Below are 25028 nucleotides of genomic sequence, written 5' to 3' on the forward strand. Positions count from 1 at the left end.
TTCCTTTGTGATTCAATGATGAGTCATTTGCTTTGAGACAATGTGGTCAAACATGGTTGTCATTAAATAATACAGTTATTGCCATTATCATGTACGGTCACGAGTACTAGTATAACTATATACACTTTGAAACCATGTTACATTAACTTTTTTGACAAATTAAACCATAAGTCTCATTAAATGTCAAATATGATAGTGCGACAGGGTTCTAAAGTGGGTACATGATAGACTTTATATTATCCTTTTATAAATAAATTGATGTTCACTTGTTAACACTTGATTACTATACCTTTGCATGTACTCATTTAGTTTATCATTATGTTTTTGTTGCTAGTTGATAAGACTGCACAAAGAGTAGATCTCATATCTGTGAATAGGTATAATTCAACAATTCTGGTAGATATAATTATAAATGTTTTCGATGAGGGCAGTGAGGCTGACTTACTACCTGAAAGAAAGGACTGACACCGCTGGATGTGCTGAACCATAATATTTACTTCCTTCACTATGTACCTATGACCACATTTACTACAATAAATTTCATTTTCATTATATTTCATTTCTGGTAGTAATGTCCTCCATATCATATAAACTCATCTGCCTATAGTCAAAGAGACTGGTCAAAGATGCAATCATCAAAAAATATAAATATGACTACAAGTTGTGAGAAGCTGCAGTAGTTTTAGGTGGATGGGAATTTGTGCTATGTTTAAAATGGTACCTAGGTATTCAAAGTGTAATTAGGTATGTTACCTACAGATTAAAGATATTTTTTGAATATTACATAAAAAAAATGTCTTATTATTTATTTTATCAGAGAGTTGGTGAGAAGCACATTACAATTTGAGTTTATAGATTTTTTTCTGTAGCCTAATTGATGTCCCACTCCTGGGCAAAGGCCTTCCCCTTGTCTATAAATTTCTTTATTTCATTTTATATCAGTCTATCTTATCTTTCTTGTGTCTGTCAAAGAACAAGAAGATTTGAATATAACCAATAATTTGTAATTTATTCATAATTGCATAATATTTAATAATCATAAATGGTACATTACATTATCCTCTAATTTTTAATGTTTAAATCATAGATGAGATTCAAGAAGATTTTACTTATGTAGCTACTCAGCTACATCCTTTGTGGGTGTAGAAAAAAGAACAAATATCATATAATAGAAATAGAAAACATACATAGCTACACATATTTCCTACCGGGGTAAGCAGTTACTATGGAATTCCATTTGCTTCGATCCTGACACACTTCTCTTGCTTTTTTCACATTCATCAATTAATTCATACATGCACGGTTCAGAGTAGATTGTACTGAACCTTTTCTAAGGATATCTTCGATTTGGTCAATGGTACACTAAAGATTTATAATATATGTACTTTATAATAGTAGGTAGGTATGTACTTATTTCACATTGTAACTAAGCATTTACAAACATAAGAAATCACTTTTGAACATTAATGCACTTACACTTAATTTATTATAGTAATGGAGTTGTTAATTTATTACCACACATTTATAATAATTTATAATAATATCCCATTAAATACAAGAAGCGCATAAAACTTACAAAAGGTTATTTGTTTTAATTTTATGGTACCTTTTCCATATAATATAGTGCATTAATAACTATTTTTATCACCCATTATATTTTGCATCACCCTCTTGTCATTGCCATATTCTATCTCACCAGCAGTGTAATTATGGGTTTATAATTATGGGGTTTTCACCATCATCTTGCTTCTTGTATGTACAGACAATCTAGATTCTTCCAATCTAATCGGGGCTGATAGAGCGCAGGCACTTCGTCACAAAGTCTAATGTGAAAACAAAATCGAAATGCATTATATATTTTGTGACATCATAGAGTATTAGTGTGTTATGAGATGTTGATAAATTTATCGAACATCATTTTCAATCAGCTGTTTTTACCATCTGTACAGAATCGCCATCCGTTAATTAATAGGTACGTCAACCATGCTTTCGATAAACGTGGGAATCCGATAACCAGCTGATTGGATACTGGCCATAAATCCATAATGTCAAACTTCAGATTGAATCATGTTTTTAATTCTATGGATTTTTTATCATTTGCAATGACTCGCCTCTTATGTAATGGCTACATCTTGACCACTTAACCAATTAGTCCTGGATTCATTATCCAGTTATATGTTCAATGAAACAGACTCTTATGCATCGACTCAAGTCCATCTCCACCAACCAGCTGTGGAGCGAAGTGGTGGCGTTTGATTTATATGCAGTGGAAGTCTCTATAAGACCTCACAGAACTCTCAATGAGACCTCAGGTGGAACCATTTAGGGAAATTGGGGCAAAACAAACCAATCTTCTTGCTGTGTTGTTGATTCCTATAGAACTGCGTTCACTGGATCGGCAAATCAGCGTCCTGCGTTGCTATGACAACTCAGCAATGTGTAATACTGGTAGTCCTCTGATTATGCTTAAAAGGCGTGGTTTAAAGTATACTTAGTTGAACTTAAAAAGCCATTACACATTGCGAAGCGGTAGTGAATTATAGGATTGTAACCAGGGTAAAAATCACTTAAGGTGCGATCAATAGGACGTGATTAACGGATGCAAAGGTCGCATATCTGGATTGGATAGTAAACTTTCTACTCAATTGTGACGTGACCTTAAGCGCTTAGACGTCCGACACCTATTTGGCTCGTCGGATGCTTGACCATGCATACTTCAGCAGTCGCCCTCGCTGTGTTCGCAGCATTAGGGTTTCCACCAACGCAGGGCATAGAATAAGGAATAACCACTGGCTGAGCTAGGTTTACCTCACTCCCCCTCGGTCTCTGTCTTACTTTAGTCTACAGTCATATGGCGTCTGACGTCACACAAACAGATGCGCGTGTACGATCACCTCAATGTGTAGTGTCTGTGTAAAACGAGGTTTTTTGTATGAAGTGTCTGGGATATGGCACCCCTACCAATGGATACGTGCGAAATTGACAGGTCATAGTCTGCGAGAGAAAAGACAGTCTATCTCTCTCTCGCTTCCGATGAATGGTCGATTCAGCATCTTCGCTCGTCCCTGTCACCTCTCAGCTTTGGTGGAAATTCACCCTTAATGTTCTCTGACGATCCTTTGAAATTTGATTTGGATTTATGATTAACATAGTACTATTTGTCAACAGCATGGGTCGGTTTACCGGCAAGAAGTGTCGGCTGCTGTCGATGTTATGGCTGACCGGCAGCTTCTTCTTCGTGGAGCTGATCGTGGGCTACGTCACCAACTCGATGGCCTTGGTCGCAGACTCCTTCCACATGCTGAGTGACGTCGCAGCGCTTGTCATCGCGTTTTTGAGTGTTAAAGTAAGTGGTAGTGGTACCTCCTCTGCTGGACGACTGGAAGTAAAGAAAGAACATAGAATACGTTCAGCTGCCTATCTTCCCGTGCATGTCGTAAAAGGCGACAAAGGGACAGCGTCCTGTCGCGCATGATGGACCTTCTGTAAGAGCGATAGGCTGATCCCCTATCATCATACGGTTTATCATTATCCACCTTAGGACTATGTATCAGAAGTGGCAAATAGTTTCTTGATTATTTGTAGTTCTTCCCACCCCTTCGGGGAATACGGGCGTGAGTTTGTGTATGTATGTAAAGTAAGTGGTCATTCTTCGTGGAGCAGTAGGAGTAAAGGAGTGGATTCGCCACCTCTGGGTCTTACTTTAGTCAAGATGGCCGTAAGCCGTTAAGGAGTAAGGCGATTCTCACACTGCCCCGCATGATGCAGCGTACCGCGTGGATGCGTGTTCTTCCGTTGCTTATAAGTACCTCCGTTCCGCATGAACGCGCGTGGATGCATTTTCTGTGTGTTAGACTGTGCGTGTTTTTTCTATACAAACGGAGATCAGAAATCAGAAATGAGACATTTATTTGTAGATATGGGTACATTAGGTTGGTAAGAGTAGGTACAGTTAATAAAGTATCTCCACTATTAAATTTTCAATTAGACCACAGCAGGAATATTATACATTCAATTTAAATTGTGGTACAGTCTGAGAGGTAATCATTAATTTTATAATAGCATTTTTCTATCAAAAAAGATACTTACAAGCAACGGAAGAACACGCATCCACGCGCTACGCTGCACCATGCGAGGCAGTGTGAGAATCGCCTTAGGGAGCGCGCGTGGACAGTCTGTCTTAGTCGCGTGCACTGGGCATGGCGAGATTTTTGTATGGAGTGTAGAGCTGTGTCCAAGCTCCAAGCAATAGGGTAGTTTCCAACTAGTCATAACAGTTACTTTTCAGTAAACGTCAAAACACGAAATTCCTATGGAATTTGTATGAAAAACCAACCTGTGACGTCATAGAGAAACGTGATTAAATTTCGCATTTATTATTACATTTTTCTTTATTAAAATTAATAAATAAGTTAAATAGAAAAAAGAAAACGTTTTTCGGCAGTTTTAGATCTGTCTTTATTTAGTAATCAAAATGTCGGTTTGAACCGGCTGTAAAACGCGATGAACCTACTCATATATGGCTGATTACCCAAAGATCCTAATACACAAAATCGTTAATATCAAACCCCCCCCCCCCCTCATCCCTCAAACCCAAATATAGCCTATGCAAATGTTCTGAACCCTTCACTTCCCGGACGCGACACTAGTGACGTCATCAGCCTAGCTTAGCTTCACTGAACCGTGATGTGACGTCACCAGTTCACTACACTCGTGTTCGATTCCGAGTATTGCAAATTCTTATAGAGTGATTCATGTTTTAAATAAGTTGTATAAGTGTATGCTTAATGTTTTTAGCGAAGGTATTCCCCGTGTGACGTGTGATTTTGAAACACTGTCGAACAAGTTACAGCCTCTATGGTCTAGTGGTTAGAGTGTTGGGCTCACGATCTAGAGGTCCGGGTTCGTTCTCGAGAAAGATGGTCTTGACAGACAAATCGACGGACAACGAGGTGATCCTATAAGGGCCCCGGAACCCTAAAAATGTATCCTTACATTCAATCCTTTCTACTCTCAAATTATTAAATAAAGTAATAAATAATACCGAACAAATTATCTATAAAAACAAATCAAATTATTTATTATTATTATATTATTAATTTATCTTTATTTCCTTTCTTAAAAAGTAGTACTAATTCTTCTTCTAATCCTATATCCCCTGTTGGGATGTAGAACTCAATATGGTGATCAGCCAGTAATGTCCTAACCAAACTAGGGACCGCAAAGTAATTTTTGTGATATGTCCCCACCGGGAATCGAACCCGGGATCTCCGGATCGTGAGCCCAGTGCTCAACCACTGGACTAAAGAAGAAGAAGAATCCCCGATCAACCGAGCCAGCGTCTCTTTGGCATAAATTAACACTCTTTATTTCCCAACAGATGTCACCGAAGAAATGGTCAAAGAACACATTCGGATGGGCGCGTGCGGAGGTGTTGGGAGCTCTGGTAAATGCTGTGTTCCTGGTAGCTCTGTGCTTCAGCATCACGGTCGAGGCCGTGAAGAGGTTCATAGAGATAGAGATCATCCACGACGCGAAGCTGCTGGTCGCAGTCGGAACCCTCGGGTTGCTGCTCAATATTGTGGGGCTGTTCCTCTTCCACGGTGAGTTTGATTTAACCATAGTATAAGAAGAAAAAAAGTGTTTAATCCACAAAAAAAAAAGTTTTCATCTCAAGCTCCTTCGTGCTTCGGAAGACACGTTAAGACGTTGGTCCCGGCTGCATTAGCAGTCGTTAATAACCATCAATCCGCACTGGGCCCGCGTGATGGTTTAAGGCTCGATCTCCCTATCCATCGATAGGGAAGGCCCGTGCCCCAGCAGTGGGGACGCTAATGGGCTGAAGATGATGATATGAACACCAGGTATGCTCAATCCTATGACAAGCCGCCATTGCTAGCGCTTTGATGACGTAAGCGTTACCACTGTGTTGCCATTAAATTGGTATCTCCAACATTCCAAGGACGTAAATTTTAATATTGAAAATTAAGTGAATTACTGACTAATGTATTTAATTACTATTACTTCTCATAGTCCTCCACTAACCCGCATTGGAGCAGCGTGGTGGAGTATGCTCCATAACCCCTCCGTTTGATTGAGGAGAGGCCTGTGCCCAGCAGTGGGACGTATATAGGCTGTTGTTTATGTACTTCTCAAGTACATTTGACAACTCAACTCATATCCTTCAAAGTCGATAGACCATCACAGCTGAATAACAATTATTCCATGCAGCATATTAGTATAGGTACGCTAATAGTAAAATGTTATGAATATGACCGTAATATTATTGAAAATGTATTGTTTTCACTGCTACAGGACATGCTTGTTATGTTATGTTAGCATTGTTACAATAATAACTGCTCTTGTACAACACATAAAGTTTAAATTACTAGCACATAAACATTGAGATTTCTTGAAACAAGAAATTAACTGTGACTTTTATTATAATAACGAACATACATACAGTTCTTCTATTTATTTTCTTAATGACCCTTGGCGAACATCGCATTTTCAAATACAAAATTAATTCTAATTTCCATGTTCATCAATTATCACATTTATCGTGTGTGGGAATTTGAATTTAGAATTGAGTACTTCGGTGTTGTTTTATTACAATAAAGTACGGTCACGAGCATTATTATGTATACACTTTGGTACCATGTCGCATTAACTTTTTTGACAAATTGAACTGTAAGTCTCACTAAATGTCAAATATGTTAGTGCGACAGAGTCCTAAAGTGGGTACATTATATTGCTCATGACTGTACATAGTTCTGAATTCAAATTCTGATATACGATAAATCTTATAATTGATGAACATGGAAATTAATATTCGTTTGAATTCGGAAATGCGATGAGAAAATAAAAGCACGCCCTTACGGAGTTTTTTTTTTACCATAGACTTGCATTGACCACAATCTTATCAGCAGGGCTAATATGCGCAACGTGATAAAATTATCGATCGATTCAATATTTTTTTTTTCGAAATCATTAAGTTTTTTTTCCCTAACATCCGTGTCACGTGATTTTGTTCGTATTTTGACAGATTGATGACTTATTTGGGTGCACATCTTGGCACCAATCGACAAACCGATAATTTATATATAATTATATCGTCAGAATCCATAAAATGACCCTGACAACATCTTATCACCAATCTTAAATAAATGATGTGTGACCTAAGGTGAGACACGCTCACCCAACAAATGTCTATTCACCCCTTTAAGGCAAATATATTTTTTCCACAGAAAAAGGATTTAAGTATACAGGATGTTTTTAAACTCTGATCTTAATTAACATAATGAAAACCTAATTTTAATAATAAATAAGCATACTAACGTCTTCACGACAAAAATAACTTGTTTACAAATAAGATTTTATGTATACCATAAAAGCGGAAAATGGTATTTTAAATAATCCAATTCACAAATTACGTAATTAAAAACTAATCTACTGTTTCGAAGGTCGTTCAATAATAATCGTAAATATTGAACAATTTAAAATAATCATTTTTAAACATAACATTGAATCACGCCTATAGGAGAGGCTAAACGTGCCTTCGAAGCACGGATCATCTTACTTTTGGACTTTGGGTCAGGGTTATTATTGAGCCGCCACCCATGACATGGCTCATGTAACGACTACTTACTTATCAGTAAGCAGTAACCAGGACCAACGGCTTAACATGCCTTCCGAAGCACGGATCATCTTTTGGACAATCAGGTGTTCCTGTAATGTCCTAACCAAACTAGAGATAATAAAGTGATTTTTGTGATTTGTCCCCACCGGTATTTGAACCCGGGATCTCCGGATCGTGAGTACAACACTCAACCACTGGATCACGGAGACCGAGGGGGAAGCCTATCAAATCAAATCAATAATTTTATTTCAAACCATGTGCCCATAATTCTTAGTAACAGTATAAACTTATATACATCATCATCATCATCATCAGCCCATTAACGTCCCCACTGCTGGGGCACGGGCCTTCCCTATGGATGGATAGGGAGATCGACCTTAAACCATCACGCGGGCCCAGTGCGGATTGATGGTTATTAACGACTGCTAATGCAGCCGGGACCAACGGCTTAACGTGCCTTCCGAAGCACGGAGGAGCTCGGGATGAAAACTTTTTTTTGTGGTCACCCATCCTATGACCGGCCTTTGCGAAAGTTGCTTAACTTCAACAATCGCATACCGAGCGCGTTTACCGCTGCGCCACCGAGTTCCTCAACTTATATACATTCTATGTTAAACAGTGCTTATGTCCAACAGTGGACGAATTCCGGCTGATGATAATGATGATGATGTGGTTGATATGTGTAAGAAACTTATAATTGAAATAATAATTTTAAAAAATCGCGTGTAACCATGTACAATGTTACCAACCGCCGTAGCATGGCAAGGGCGTTAATCAATTTTCTACCTCTAATGATACCTTGCAATCGATAGCAACTGACCATTATGTCACCGAACTGATGTTTTGAGTAAAAGTGCTACCGGTTTAAAGGTAGCCGTAGGGTTAATACACGGAATTGAGGAGCTCGGTGGCGCAGCGGTAAACGCGCTCTGTCTGCGATTGTTGAAGTTAAGCAACTTCGTAAAGGCCGGTTATAGGATGGGTGACCACAAAAGAAAAAACAAAATTTAGACCATGGAGGCTGTTCCCTTTCACATAAATCGTTACATAATGAAATCTTGTTCCAGAACACGGTGGAAGCCACGGCCACTCGCACGGAGGGGTGCCTCCCCCCGCCAACGTGAGACACCTCACAGAGATAGTCAACAGCAACGCGGACATGGCACTAGGCCACAACGCCACAGACATGGAAGAAACCGATGAGATGGTGAAGACTGAGAAGGTGCCAAATAACAATAAGGCCCCGCCCAGGCCCAACCATGATCCAGGACATATGAACATGAAGGGAGTGTTCCTGCACGTGCTTTCTGATGCCTTAGGTGAGTTTTGCATATAATTTATTTATTTATTTATAGGAAAACCAACATAACACAACATAACATTTATGAAACAAAAGAGAAGGTGCAGGTCGTGTCGTAGCGGGAGGTGAAGGTTTTGGCGGGAAGAAGAGAGGAATGGCGATTACTCCACCGACAAGAGCGGAGCTCTTAAATAGAGAGAGAGAGAGAGAGAGAGGAAAACCAAAAGCTACATCAAATAGTATAAACATAAAAATATAAATCACAAAAGAGCAAATTATAGGTTTCCACAGATAGACTTCGGTATATGTTGGTCATACAGCAACAATAGATAGCAAAATAAACTAGGTACCTATACAAACATCATCATCATCCCCACATTAACGTCCCCACTGCTGGGGCACGGGCCTTCCCTATGGATGGATAGGGAGATCGGGCCTTAAACCATCACGCGGGCCCAGTGCGGATTGATGGTTATTAACGACTGCTAATGCAGCCGTGACCAACGACTTAACGTGCCTTCCGAAGCACGGAGAAGCTCGAGATGAAAATTTTTCTTTTTTTTGAGGTCACCCATCCTATGACCGGCCTTTGCGAAAGTTGCTTAACTTCAACAATCGCAGACCGAGCGCGTTTACCGTTGCGCCACCGAGCTCCTCCACCACCTACTTTCGCTATACATCTGCCTAATATTTTTATGTGACTTGGACAGTTTTTTTTTTTTTTTTTATTTATTTAAATGAAAAACTTAAACGGTAGATTTACAAATCATCCCCGCCAAACTTATGAAGTTTGATGGCGAGTAGCGCTCATATGTTTATATCTTAATTTACCTACCGACAGTAATTGTTAATACAAATAATATTTTATATTACTTACAGCTTTCGAGCAATACACTTCTTAGTTTTAATTTTAACAGATTTTTACTTAACTTATTATTTTGTCTTAACAAGCTTATTTTATTAAATATTTTTGGCACTAAATATGACGACAATCTTTCTCCATAATAATTATTTGTTTTGGGTTGTATCAGTCTTTTCTCTCTTACACTTCTTGTATTGTATTTATTTTTAACGGTTACTTTGTACTTTTTAGTGGGGACGTTAATGGGCTAGTGATGATGATGTATTGCGAAAGTAACTCTGAAAGTGCTTACTGCCCGCCCTGTCAAAGGTTACGGGCGTGAGTTGATGAGATATGTAATAATGTATGTTGTGTCCATGGATTTTGTTTGCGTGGAGATACGTAAGGATATGGACTGTATTCCAAGTATAGTCACGAGCAATATGTACTCACTTTAATACCACATTAACTTTATGACGAATACAACTGTTAGACTTACTTTTTTTGTGATTGTATCTTGCGATCAGACTCATTGAGTTAGGTTTATATGCCATGGAGGATGCTACTCCCAGCGAAGTCAATCCTTTCTTTGAAGTAGTCATTCGGCCTGACTGTCCTTACCGAAAATGTCTAGTTTCTTTTTTCGACGTATGGTTTCTGGAATAGTTGCCCCGCAAGCTGATTTGGGTGCATTTGTAATATTTTTTTGTACTGGGCTCCACGACTGCAAGTCTTACTTTATGTCAAATATGTTAGCGCGACAAGGTTCTAAAGTTGGTACATGAATTAGAGGTATTAAGTACATACATACATACATAAACTCACGCCCGTAATCCCTAATGGGGTGGGCAGAGCCACGAGTAATCAAAGACAACTTGCAACCAGTGTTGATACGATGTCGTAAGCTGGATATGATAAACCTTATGGTGATAAGGGATCAGCCTATCGCCCATTACATTAGTCCATCATGTTAGAGGACACAATCCCTCTGTCGGTTTTTACGACATGCCCGGGAAGACAAGCAGCTGAACGTGTTCGATGTTTTTTATTTGCTCCCAGAACAGCATAGAAGCAAAGCAAGCAGCATAGGTATTAAGTACGTGAAGTTATAAGGGAATACAGTTTTTCTTCTGTGTTAATTTGTTCCTAGTCATTATTTCCGTCTGTTAGGTAATATTGTCGGACCACTGAACTGGTCAGAAAGTTGTTCACAACTCTATTTTTAGAACGGAACCCAGTTGGAAACGTATTGGCGTTTTGGCTATCTGTCTACTCAGCCTGTATCCACCCACTGCTGGGTATAGGTCTTTCGCGTCATCCTTTCCGGTCCTGTGCAAGTCTCATCCATTCATTATCTCCCTAGCGTTATCCTGTTTCACAGGGTCTGCTTACCTAACCTGAAGATTTCACAGGTCCGGTTTTTTACAGAAGCGACTCAAGTCTCCTCCATTGCTGTAGACAATGTTTGACTGTAGGTTGAACTATTTTATCAGGTACCTCTTGTATCAGGATGGTTGTCCCTTCGCGAGTTCGAAGGTCAGCCAAGGCAGTCGCTTCTGTAAAAATACCGGAACTGTCAAATCTTTAGGTTAGGTAAGCGGACCCCGTGAAAACAGTGCAACCCTAGGGAGATGATGTCGTTTAGTGGGTAGGATCTGTGACCGGTTAATGGCAATTGGCTTGCTTCTAAGGGACTTAGTCTTAAAATTAGCTGGTGAGAAGTGGGTGTATATACCTACCGAATCGGGGATAAGGTGAGATGATAGCATCATGTTGTTATGTTGTTATCAAGTGTAACTGCACATTGCTATTGCTCGACTACACGACGCAATCTTAGTCCACTATATCACTTGCCATCAGGTGAGATTGCGGTCAGACGCCGTCTTACATAAACCTATTTAAAAAAGGTCTTGACAGGCAGACGGACGGACAACAAAGTGAGTGGAATTCTCTGCCGTCTTCTGTATTTCCGAATGCATATAACCAGGGTGCTTTCACGGCCAGAGTGAACAAGCACCTTCTGGGCCAGCTTGCTTCATCTTAGGCCTCATCAATGCCTTCGGGCAAGTCTGGAGCCAAGAGCAAACTCATCAAAGGCAAAAAAATTAAGGGTTCCGTTTTACCTTTTGAAGATCGGAACCCTAAAAAACATATTTCCTTTTAGGATTCTATAGACTAACATCTACAGTCAAGGCGATCAGGAAGGCAATAATTTATAGTAAATAATAGTTTATCGTGATTATTTTATGGACATGTCAATGTCAAGGTAAAATACTAAACACGGCACTGAAATAAAAATACGAACAAATTTTTGTTTTATTATTTAAAAATTGATAGAACGAGCAATTAAACATAAAAAAAAAACAAAATGAAAACTTGAGTTCGAATTATGTTCTGTTTAATTAAATATAGAATAGAGACTGGATTTTAAAAAAGCTGTAAAAAATAAACAATCATTTTTAAACTTTCCTAATCAACGATTTTCCGGTTTGAATAATTGTCATTTTATCCGCATTTTACCGCGAAAAACCCATTTAAAAACTAGAAACTTCTAGATAACTACAGAATAGGTACATAAAAATAGTTTTACTTCCTATGTTTTACCTTGCATGCTTATTATTCTACCTTGACTTTGGCAGTACTTTCAACTAGGAAATAACAACACGTAGCCCGTGACCGATTCTTAGGGAAATTGAATCTACGCTATTGTAAGGTTAAATAACCCTTCTCTTTGGAAAGTAATTATTCGTCCCGACGACGTAATTACTCGTCATGACGTAAGGACTTCGCTACAATGTTCAACGATGTTGCGTCTATTGAAAACAAGAGTGGGATACGATAGTTTAAGCGAATAAAGGCGAGTCTTCTTCTATCGTGTGGGTTGTGAGGTGAATTACCAACCCCATCAACCCTGGTGTCAGGGTTATTATTGAGCCGCCAAAGGCCTCTGACATGGCTCCTGTATCAACTACTTACTTACATCAGTAAGTAGTAACCGGGACCAACGGCTTAACGTGCCTTCCGAAGCACGGATCATCTTACTTTTTGGACAATCAGGTGATCAGCCTGTAATGTCCTAACCAAACTAGGGATCACAAAGTGATTTTTGTGATATGTCCCCACCGGGATTTGAACCCGGGACCTCCGGATCGTGAGCCCAACTCTCAACCACTGGACCACGGAGGTCGTAAAGGCGAGTTTGTGCTCTGTACAGTCTTCTGGGCCCCGATACCGTACCGGTGGTCGACGATTCGGCGCACTAGTGTCGATTAATACTTTCAAATTATATTCCTCTCAGACGACGCCTTAAGCCGAAGCACACCCCTGACACTTCATACAAACAACCTCGTATTACACAGACACCACACATTGACATTTTGGTAAACGCGCATCTGTGTGTGTGACGTCTGACACCATTCGATTCAAGTCTAAACTGTGTTTGGGGGGGGGGGGGGGGAAGAGGTGAGGTAAACCTAGCTCAGACGCTGGTGGGGAGCGAAGATCTGCCGTTCTATACGTAGTATTATTCTTTATTCTATGGCCGAAGTTTGTGCACAACTGTGCACCCTCATGCATGTTGTCTTAAATTTTGGTACCGGCTGAGAGCCCTCAGCGCTCTCTATTTGTCCGGCTAAGTAGTTAATGCCTTATGCGACAATTCTAAAATAAGTCACGTCAAAAAACAAAGGTCTGTTTAGTTGTCAAGTGGCAAGTTTACTTGTTCGTCTGTTGAAGTAAATATTTGTCTTGTATTTCATACTTTGTAAGTGTAGGAAGAAATGCAAGCTAAATTGGTTTTGTTTAGTTTAGATTGATTATGTTTACTCGTATCTTTGTTTGAAAGCTTACTGTTTTACTTGGTTTTACGTCCTAATATATAATATAACAGACTATAATAGAAATGTCATTTAAAATAAAATTGATTAATTTTCTATAGTTCATTTATATGTATAATTTATTTATTTGGCATACAACAGTTACTACAATATACTCATATCATCATCAACAGCCGTATGACGCCCACTGCTGGGCATAGGCCTCCCCCAAGGATCTCCACAACGATCGGTCCTGCGCTGCCCGCATCCAGCGGCTTCCCGCGACTTTCACCAGATCGTTGGTCCACCTTGTCGGTCTCAATATACTCCTATACAATATCGTAATTAATTATAGGTGACAACCGCATGCAAAGTAGTGAAAAAAATAATGCGTTAGAATAATTGTTTAACTATAAGCTTTTTTTTTTTTACGTGACTTATTGTAGATTTGCCGCAGATGGCATTAACTACTTGGCCGGACAAATAGGGAGCGCTGAAGGCTCTCACCCGGTATTTTAACTATCAGCACACCCCGGACACTTCATACAAAAAGCCTCGTTTACACATTGACGTTATCGTACACGTCCATCTGTGTGTGTGACGTCTGGCGCCATACGATTGTAGACTGAACAATGTCCGAGGAGGGGTGAGGTAAACCTAACTCAGCCGCTGGTGGGGAGGGGAGAGTTGCCGTTCTATACGTACTATTGGGTCGTGTACTAGGTTCAAGATAAATTATGAAATTCTGATTACTAAATAAAGACACATCTAAAAGTAACGAAAAAAGTTTTCTTTTTTCAATTTAACTCATTTATGAATTTTAAATAAGAAAAACGTTATAATAAGTCCGACATTTTATCACGTTTTTCTATGACGTCACAGTGTGCTTTTTCAAACAAATTCCATAGTAATTTCGTGTTTTGACGTTTAGTAAAAAGTAACTGATTTGACTAGTTGGAAACTAGCCTATTATTCCTTATTCTATGCTATAAGCGACGATATCAATAATGGCTGATAGTTTTCACCAGCCCACTAGGTGTGACTTTATGGTTGTTAAGATAAAACTTTAATAATAATGTAACATAATTATCTTATATTTAATATGTGATTTTATCAGTGGTTGAGTATGATTTTACGATGCAACAATTTAGTGTGTCAGTGTCAAATTTTAGTTGATTAGTAAATAAGATTATTAAGGATAAGGTGATTTTAGATAGCGCATAGGACTAGACTCCCAACACTAGGACACTAAACTCTTAAGTCCCTATCAGGGCGGCTAAGGCATTAGAAGAAAACAGAGACGACACTCCATACAATCGACTTGAGTTTCGCTTCTACACACGCGTATATGTGAGTGACATACTAGGGTTAATGTCTAAGAAGGCAGAAATATATATAAATACGTCTTTAGTATCTATAATTATCATAATGTAAACGCATATTTTTTTATTTTAAATATTTTCAGTTCCATACTTTTGCGAAGGGAAATTCCACTTGATATCAACTCAGAATCATGGTCAGAATCATCCCCCATAGTATTCGTTGCGATGTTACTATCACCCTGTATACAAATACATAACATAATAGATAATATACTGTATCTATACGTATATATATATTCGTATCTATATAATATATAGATACGAATATATTCTATATAGTATATAATATATAGATATATTCTATTCGGAAATGTGATGTTTACCGAGGGATATTAGGAAATTTAAATGTATAACTTTGTATACGTATAATGTAGACATGCATTTCGCTTTCTACTTAAGTATATCACGTGTATGTATTCAGGGTTCGATATCATATCACCTTTGGCACTGATAAAATGAGATGCCAATATTGGCATTAGATCTAGATATCTAAAGATAACGTCATACTATCTCTACGTGTATCTATTACTATGTGAAATAACTTCGAATATTTAAAAATATTCTGAATATGTAAAAGAAGAAATAGATAACTTCCGCTGCGTTTGTTGGTCGAAGTCCTCGATATAATATAGAACATTCCAGGCGACGTTCAAAAAAATAAATACAGATGGCGTTGTACAGATTTGCCTTCGTTTAACCATCTAATTTCATGGATAACAGACATATGCATCTTTTATCTTCGTTTTTGGGTATAAATGATGACCCTTGAAACCAGAAATCAGAATCATTTATTAAACGTAATTTTTTTCATCGGCTAATGTTCCAAATTCAAATTAAATTAATAAATCCATGTTTTGTTAAAATTAAAATTTAAAATTGACTGGGGTCTAAAAAACGGAAAATAAAATAAATCAGATATCAGAATCATTTATTCTTGTTGAATCAGAGAGTTATCAGAATCATTAACTTGTTGAAGGTCGATGTAACATTTTTGAATTTACATCATTTCGCAAGGTGTTATAGCTGAGGAGAAGAAATGACAAGAAACTGCAACAGCAACACATCTTTTAAATCAATGACGGTATACATTACAAATTATTTCATAACTAAAGGAACACATTTAATACCAGTCATTTTTATCATTTAGGTAATCAATAATCATTCATCTTATAATAAGCTTTTTTACATAAAGTAAGCTTCACATGAGCTTTAAAATTATTTTCTGACATTACACCCAGGCACAACACATCTTCCATATTTTTTTAAGTCAGTTTAAATAATAAATAAAGTAATTGGCCGGAAAGCACAGGCAAAAGGAGATATGGCGCCGGAGAAAATGGCGTTAGAAATATAAATAAGAAAACCTGTCTTGTAACTCTTGCATGGAAAGTTGAGGCTGTTGACTTTGTAGTTATAACGACCCGGGATAGATGTTTAGGAGTCGCCGTCGCCGGATACGGTTTGGACGACATGATGATGATGATGAGTTATAAATAAATAATATACATGCCTAATAACAGCCTCCGTGGTCTAGTGGTTAGAGCGTTAGGCTCACGATCTGGAGGTCCGGGTTCGATTCCCGATGGGGACATTTGTTGAAATCACTTTGTGAGACTGTCCTTTGTTTGGTAAAGGACTTTTCAGGCTTGAATCACCTGATCGTCCGAAAAAGTATGATGATTCCGTGCTTCGGAGGGCACGTTAAGCCGTTGGTCCCGGCTATTAGCCGTAAAAACACCTCCACCAACCCGCAGTGGAGCAGCGTGGTGGAGTATGCTCCATACCCCCTCCGGTTGATTGAGGGGAGACCTGTGCCCAGCAGTGGGACGTATATAGGCAGTTTATGTAATATACATGCATATTTGAACCTGACGTAGTAATCCCCGCAAGTCCTTTTCTAAAAAGAAGAAAAGTCCTTAGAAGAGGACATACCATCCCTTGCTGCAGTGAGAGTTAAGAAATAACAGATGCGTCGATTATCATCTCTGGTATGTCGTAAACTTTCTATACTCACTCCTAGAAAAATAAAACAATATAGAAGTCATTGCTGATGAAAAAGCATCGACTGACCAATCGATATATAACATAACTTTATGACTAAATCTCAATTGTGGTAGCCAGAGGTATATCAATCGCAAGATGAAGTAAGAACTCACACGTTACTCCTCGAACTCCTCGATTGAGAAGCAAGCCGGTGCACCACAGAACCATTATAATACAACAAAAAAAAACCATCAACAAATTCGGCGACATAGTTTAATGTTATTTTTTATATTAATTAGTTTAATTTTGGGTTTGCACCGGACCTGTTATATCTTCAGGTTAGGTAAGCGGACCCTGTGAAAAACGGGATAATACTGGGGGGGGGGGGGATGTGTATTTTTGAGTCACGAGTACTAATATGTATACACTTTGAAACCATGTCACATTAACTTTTTTGGAAAATTAAACTGTAAGTCTCATTAAATGTCAAAGATGATAGTGCGACGGGGTTCTAAAGTGGGTACATGATATTGCTCATGACTGTACGAGTATAGCCGAGTAAACGCGGCAATGGAATCAACCGCGACACCAGAAAGGTCGCACTATAAATTGAATACGTGTAAAGTATATTGTTCATTGTACCTTTACCTTTCGATTTTCAATCGGTGCCATGACAGATTGATCAGTTCTGAGTAACTGCGTCACAGCCATTGTTTCCAGCCTTCATAATTTCGCGGGTCTTGTTGACGTGTTTCATTTCTGGGTATTGTCTGATTGATGATTTGAAATGGGAAATAATAGCTGAAATAATGGCTGCTAGGGAGTGGAATTCTCTGCCGCCTTCTGTATTTCCGAATGCATATAACCCGGGTGCTTTCTAGGCCAGAGTGAACAGGCACCTTCTGAGCGAGCGAGCTCCATCTTAGTCCTCGTCAATGCCTTCGGGCAAGTTTGGGGCCAAGAGCAAACCCATCAAAGGTAAAAAAATAAAACGAAATACTTTTTTAGTCTCTTATTTTATAACTAAGCAACGAGAGAATGAGAAAGTTTCAAATAAAAAGAAAAATATTACTAATATTATAAAAATATTATAAAGACAGATATAAAACTAACGAAAAACATTTTCTTTTTTTTTCTATTTTAACTTACTTATGTTAGAAAAATGTTAGATTGCTGTTTCATACAAATTCTATAGTCATTTCGTGTTTTGACGTTTAGTAAAAAATAATTGATTTGACTAGTTGGAAACTACGCTATTCAGAGTACAAGGTAAATTTTTGTTTTTAATGTTCCAAATTCAAATTAAAAATTTAATTAAACTGTTTGTTGTTGACCAAAAATTCGGAAGCGTTTCGATTTTTTTGATGAGAAGTATAATTTATGAATAGAGATACCGAAAAACAAACAAAAATCGTTTGTAACGTGTATTTTTTGGATTTATTCTTCGTTTGTCCCACTGAGTAAAGAAATAAAGAATATTGAATATTGAATATTGAGTTTTGTCCCACATAAAAAAATCCTAAGTCGTTCCAAGCAATATTCTTCCTTCGTCCCAAAATATAATTTTAAATATTTTATTCCTACTTCGTCCCATTTTGTTTTCCTTCTACGGCCAATGTTTTTTTTTATGCCAAAATTACTATATTGTAGAATCAGCAAAAAAGGATTACGTATTATTTAAAATATTATTATTAAATATTACTCGTATTATTTTATTAAAATAAAACTCATTAACCGCTCTTAGTGAGAAAGTTGTGAGGTGACGTCTCTGGAACATGTTTAAAGAAAAAGCAGGTAAAAAATAACCACGTGCCTTTTTTATTGCATCCTTTGTTTGTGTGAGGTGACGTCTCTGGAACATATTTAAAGAAAAAGCAGGTAAAAAATAACCACGTGCCTTTTTTATTGCATCCTTTGTTTGTGTGAGGTGACGTCTCTGGAACATATTTAAAGAAAAAGCAGGTAAAAAATAACCACGTGCCTTTTTTATTCCATCCTTTGTTTGTCTGCTTGTATCTATTACTATGTGAAATAACTTCGAATATTAAAAATATTCTGAATATGTAAAAGAAGAAATAGATAGCTTTCGCTCCGTTTATTGGTCGAAGCCCTCGATATAAGAAGGGTCTATCCAGGGGACATTCCCCCAAAAAAAATACATATGGCGCTGTACAGATTTGCCTTCGTTTAACCTAATTTCATGAATAACAGACATTTACATCTTTTATCTTCGTTTTTGGGTATAAATGATGACCCTTGAAATCAGAAATCAGAAAACTCATTAACCGCTCTTAGTGAGAAAGTTGTGAAGTTTCTGTGTCTGGAATATGTTTAAAGAAAAAGCAGGTAAAAAAATAACCACGTGGCTTTTTTATTGTATCCTTTGTTTGTCTGCTTGTATTGATTATTTGGCCAATAGCATTGCTTATCGTTATCTGTAAAATGGGCCTTAGGCCTTATGCGGTAGCTGTCCCGTGCAAAGTGCAGTCAACTCATTTGTCACCTGGCTAAAGTTGTGTTAAGTGAGATTAAAAATTCATCTAGTTTGCCATAGGTAAGTAACTATATTTTTATCTTATGTATTTCTTATCTTATTCTTTTTTGTTGACTATACCTTTGAAGTACCTACTTATAATTTGGGACGAAGCAAGACTTCATTAGTGATATGAGACAAACTAAGATTTTTTTGGATTGTGGGACAAAACTTCAGGACGAACGAGGAATATATTCGATGCTAACAGAACTAATCACATATCTTAACGTTTGTCATTGACATTATTTCGGGTACCTGACATAAATATGCGAACTATCACTATCTAAACAACCTTGCTCTACTTATGATTACCGATGCGATCCGTTATGAAAGTTATCGATCAAATTATCAATTTAACCAAGGTTCAAAAACAGGAGCGATGGATTAAACAAGGCGTGGAATTACAAAATTTCTTATAATTACACTGATAAAGAAGAATGGTGCAATTATCTGTAATTATATAGATATAGTTTATATAACCAGTTAGTTCAAGGTCGTTTAGAATGGAAAAAAAAAACATGATATCACTGTCTTAAGGTGATTTATCGAAATTGTGTATTAATAAGAACATACCTCGTGTGATCATAAGTTTTGAGACGAGATTTTAAGACTTATTTTATTACTAAAGAGTGTTAGCAGGTAAAATTATACTTTTTAAATTTTGAATTTGGAATGTTAGAAATATCTAAGCAGTTTTCTTTTTATATTTTTTCTTCATTATAAAAATGGCGCGAACGAAAGATTTGGTCGACCGTAGTTTCTCTGTTCAACGCTGGAAAAAAACCAATGGAGATTTTTAATGAAATCAAATGCTTAGGAGCAAGCTGCAACTTTGTGTATTATACCCTAAAGAGCTATAAGGAGACCTCTTCTATCGAAGATCGTGTAAAATGTGACCGTCCGCGCTCCGTCAGAACTCCCGCTAATATCAAACTTATGAGTCGTTCGTCAACTCGTCCCATATACGTACGGCCCATTTGGGACGAGTTGGTGATAAACAAAATAATATTTTCATTCGTCAACTCGTCCCACTTTTTTTTGTATGGTTTTTATGCTTTGGTACAGTCAGCAAGACAAAATATAACATTCTTAAATGTTTAGTTTTGACTTTAGTTTTAGACATAGTTTATTTAATAAGTACTAAAAAATCAGTAAATAGTATACTGGGTGTTAGTGACATCGTAACGAAAACTTTGAGGGATGATTCAGACCATGATTCTGAGTTGATATCAAGTGGAATTTCGTGTCGCAAAATTCATGAAAATTTTAGTATTTTTTTTAGAGTTTTTTAGTCCCTAATTTTATTGTGTTTTAAGCTGCATAGAACCCAAATTTAAAATAAATAAATAAAAATGAGTAATTATTAAAAATTATCAATGTAATTATTATTATTATTAGCGCGCCAATAAAGTAGGCATTACGAACAGATACTATTTCTTTCTCTGTCACTCTAGTCGTCGGCTCGACTCGGCCGCCGCCGCGCTTCTGCTCAGTCGACTGCTAACCTTGACGTGAATCGCGCGAAATTTTTCGAATATTTTTTTCGTGTTTGTGAGTGTTTTGTGTTTGTTTTATTCTGTAAATTAGTAGCGTCGATTATGAGCATGGATCATAGACCATTTACTGCGCAAGAGAATGTGTTGTGTTGTGAGTGCGTGTGATACCTACCTACCGCGGAGGAGACGCGATGTTGCATACCTACGTAACGTAACGTGTTCTAGAGTACCTAGGTACTTCATCCGAAGGATTAACAAGTAAGGTAAGAGTAGTGTTTTAATTAGTTAGGTACATTTTAATAATTGGTAGGTACTTCAACAATCTCAAAAATGTTTAAACGTTGAACCGCTAAGCATTTAAATAAAAGAACGAAAACTCTACTAAAATACCTACTTAGGTATCAACATCGTATCACGCAGGCAGGTGTAATGTAGCCGCGCGTAGATAGATAGGCCACAGATCATATAATAGACGCGTTTTACCTGAAATAAAACGCATATTAAACTACTTACCTTATTAGAAGCTTATATATATTGAGATAGGCACATCCGTTTCCCTTTGATATTTCGTCTCTTTCTACCGTATATAGCCATCCCTGTCGCACATCCTTACGTCACTAGGCGAGTGGGGGTCTGGCGCGGACGGCGGTCCGCTCAGAAATTGTTACTCATTAAGTCGCAAATATATATACACCAGGCAGGAATAAAAACTAAGCTTCTAATAAGGTAAGTAGTTTAATATGCGTTTTATTTCAGGTAAAACGCGTCTATTAAACCACTTGACCGTTATTAGAAGCTTATATATATATTGAGACCTGTTTGTTATCGCCTGGTGACTAAGCAGCTAAGCCAATGTGATGAAGTGATTAAAATTAAAAACAGATGTGCGAACAAAAGAAAACATTTAATTAATAATAAATGTTGATGTACAACATTCTATATGATTATACAGTAAATATTTTAATTACATGAAAATTAAACCAACTTGAATGCAAAGTTGTTAAGCAATATTTAACATCATAGAGTAATTGATATTAAAAAAGAAAACATTTGAATCATGAAATATCAGTGTCCTTACAATACTGTTTATGATACAGCAAAAATATTTAGGATAATCAGGTTACAGGGTTAAATAAAGTAGTAACATTTGAATTATTTGAATTGGAAATCAAAACCTCCCGGTAATAGAATTTTTGAAACGTGTTTACCGATCTCCAATTTCCCCTAGCTAATATCTCATCAAGGGGGAAATTATCAATCCAGTTTCTAGAAGCTACAGCGGAGCGCACACTCCCAGGTGTAGCATAAATGCCGGCTTCCCTCATTATGGATTTCATCCACCCTGCTATAACTGTACGAGAAGCAGGAGCGGGCGATCCTCGAAGTGTAATAAATAAATTATGTGAATTAGAATTTACACGTCTATCATTAAGAATGCTTATCGTTTTATTTACCCAAAAAACAGGACTCAGATTCAAATTTTCTGGGTTGTCTAGTAATTTCCAACCAGATTGTCTGAAGTTAGCACTGTCGGTTTTTGAACCGAATTCTGGTCGCAAAATAATAACATTATCATTAAGGACGCAGTGTTCACTGTCCACTCTAAGTAAGGTTAGGTCGTGAACCCTACGACCTGAACAAAGCAACAACAATGCTGCGGTGTGTCTAACTGTTTGAAAGATACTATTAACATCCACGGCATAATTACTTAAAAAAGAAGCCAAAACATTTATATCCCAAATAGGGGCTTTATGAGGTTTAACATTTTTCAAAGAAATCGATTTTAGAATATGTTTAACTAAAACATCATCGCTTAGCTTTCCTGACAAGTCAACATTACACAATGTGGAAACGACCGATTTGTGTAAGAGAACGGTATTATAAGATAATTTAAAGTTAATATGTAAATCTGCCAAAAACTGGGCTAAATCTGAACCTTGAGGCTGTGTGGGATTTATTTTGTGTTGGCTAGTCCAATGTAACCAGCGTTTCCACGCAACTTTATATGTTCTTAGTGTAGAAGGACGCCAGGAAGCTTTTAGTAAAGATACTTGACTAGGATTCCATGCCGTTAACTTATCTGACCACCCCCACATTTCCAAATCTCTAGAGTCATGTCCTGGACTTTGGGAGGTGGTTGGTTGGTTGTGGTGTCCACTAGGTACCGTTTCAGGTTCTTCAGCGTGAATGGCGGTGCGATGGCCCTGGATTTGAGGTCTGCCCTCCAAAAGACTTTCTTCCAGCGAGGGACTACGATCAGATAAGTTCCCGAACACTGATTTAAGTGTGTTAAGACCCGAGGGATGAGAAATGGTGGTGGGAATGCCCACGCTAGTTGAAAGTTCCACACCACGCTGAAGGCATCGTGAAACATTGCTTCGTTGTCGTTCAGATCTAATGTCGCATAATTCGCCACTACTCGAGCCCTCTTCGAGGCGAATAGATCGATCACCGGAGTGCCCCATTTTGCGAATATCATTTCTGTGCAACGCGGTAGCAGATGCCATTCTGGAGGATGACGATACCTGGATAGGTGATCCGCATGACAGTTGAATTTGCCGGGTATGTGACAAATCTTGCAATAGATTTGATGTTCGTCTAGAATGCCCAGAACTTGGTATGTTAGATTCATTAGAGTCTGCGATCTGGTCCCGCCTTCGTTGCGGAGATACGAAACTGTCGTTTGGCTGTCTGACTGTATCAGAATTGACGATCGTTTCATACTCGGCGCATTGAGTTCTAAGGCTTTTAGTACAGCCAGCATTTCCTTGATGTTGCAATGAAGATTTCGTTCCTCTGGGTTCCACAAACCTGACATGGCAAGGTTGTTTAATTGTGCCCCCCAAGCTAAGTCCGAGGCGTCGGTGGTTAGAAAATAAATTGGCGGAGGGACGTGTATCGGTGTTGAAAGATAATAATTTTGAAGCCACCATCTCATTTCTTCTAACACTTTGCAAGGCAGAATGTACTTTTTCGACGTTACTTGCTTGGGTAACGTGTTTAGAAAATTGAGTGTAACACGATGGTTTAACCTGCCCCGTGGAACGACAAAGCTGGCAAAATTTAAAAGGCCTACCAGACTTTGTGTTTCTTTCAACGTTAACTTGCCTGTCTTTAGCACATGAGACACTTTTCTGAGCACTGCAGCCGATTTCTCTGTGGGCAAGCATTTTTGATTTGTCCACGGGTTCCAGAGAATTCCTAAATAACTTATGCAGTTCTGCGGAACAAGAACTGATTTTCCGTAATTTACTTGAAACCCTAGGAACGCCAGTGTCTCTAAAAGCATGCTTACATGTGTTTTCAAGATTTTCGGGTCTTGATGTGCAACTAGAAAATCGTCTAAGTAGACTATTATCCTCACATGTTTTTTGCGAAGTGTTTCGGCTATCCAGTTCGTGAGGCACGCGAATGTTTTCGGTGCCGTGCTTAGCCCGAAAGGAAGGCACGACATTTCTAATACCTCGCCTTTGTATACAAGGCGTAGGTAACGTCTGTGGGACTTGGCGATAGGAAGGTGGAAATACGCCTGTGATAAGTCTACTTTGCACATCCAGTCCCGAGGTTGGAGGAAGTCTGGTATGCGATACATATTTATTAGCCGAAACGGATCGGTTAGCACATAACGATTCAACAATTGGAGGTTGAAAATGGGGCGACTTGAGCCGTCGCTTTTCGGCACTAGAAAAAGCGGGGATATGAAGCTTGGAGATAGGGAAACTGTGTCTAAGACCCCCTGTTGTTTCATTTGGGAGACGATTGACGACATTTCCTCTGACTCTACAGTGCATAGACGGGTGTCCTTTAGATTTGGCGTCCTGAGAGGGGGATTTAGCCGAAAAGGTATGCGATACCCTGTAATTAATCGTACAACAAATTTTGGGGCACCCATTTCTCTCCAACGATTCACATAATGAACCAATCGGCCGGCTTGAAAATGCCGTAAGTCATGTCCTTTGTCTTTTATTCCCTCTATAGGCAGAAGGTGAAGACGAACGTTTATGTCCTCGATGGTAGGAATGTCGAGCTCTTGATCCGC

The 25028-nt window shown here is 38.2% G+C and overlaps 1 protein-coding gene across 1 annotated transcript in view; it reads left to right on the forward strand.

Annotated features, from left to right (window-relative positions):
- Nucleotides 1-25028, forward strand: part of LOC126382378 (zinc transporter 1-like) — a 70415-nt gene that overhangs the window by 625 nt on the left and 44762 nt on the right. The window contains exons 2-4 of the mRNA XM_050032213.1: nucleotides 3169-3346; nucleotides 5381-5603; nucleotides 8707-8958. Coding sequence (XP_049888170.1) covers nucleotides 3170-3346; nucleotides 5381-5603; nucleotides 8707-8958 — 652 coding nt within the window. The 5' untranslated portion in view covers nucleotide 3169. The remainder of the gene's footprint in view (nucleotides 1-3168; nucleotides 3347-5380; nucleotides 5604-8706; nucleotides 8959-25028) is intronic.

This window comes from Pectinophora gossypiella, chromosome 4, assembly GCF_024362695.1.
Source record: "Pectinophora gossypiella chromosome 4, ilPecGoss1.1, whole genome shotgun sequence".
Lineage (NCBI taxonomy): Eukaryota > Metazoa > Arthropoda > Insecta > Lepidoptera > Gelechiidae > Pectinophora > Pectinophora gossypiella.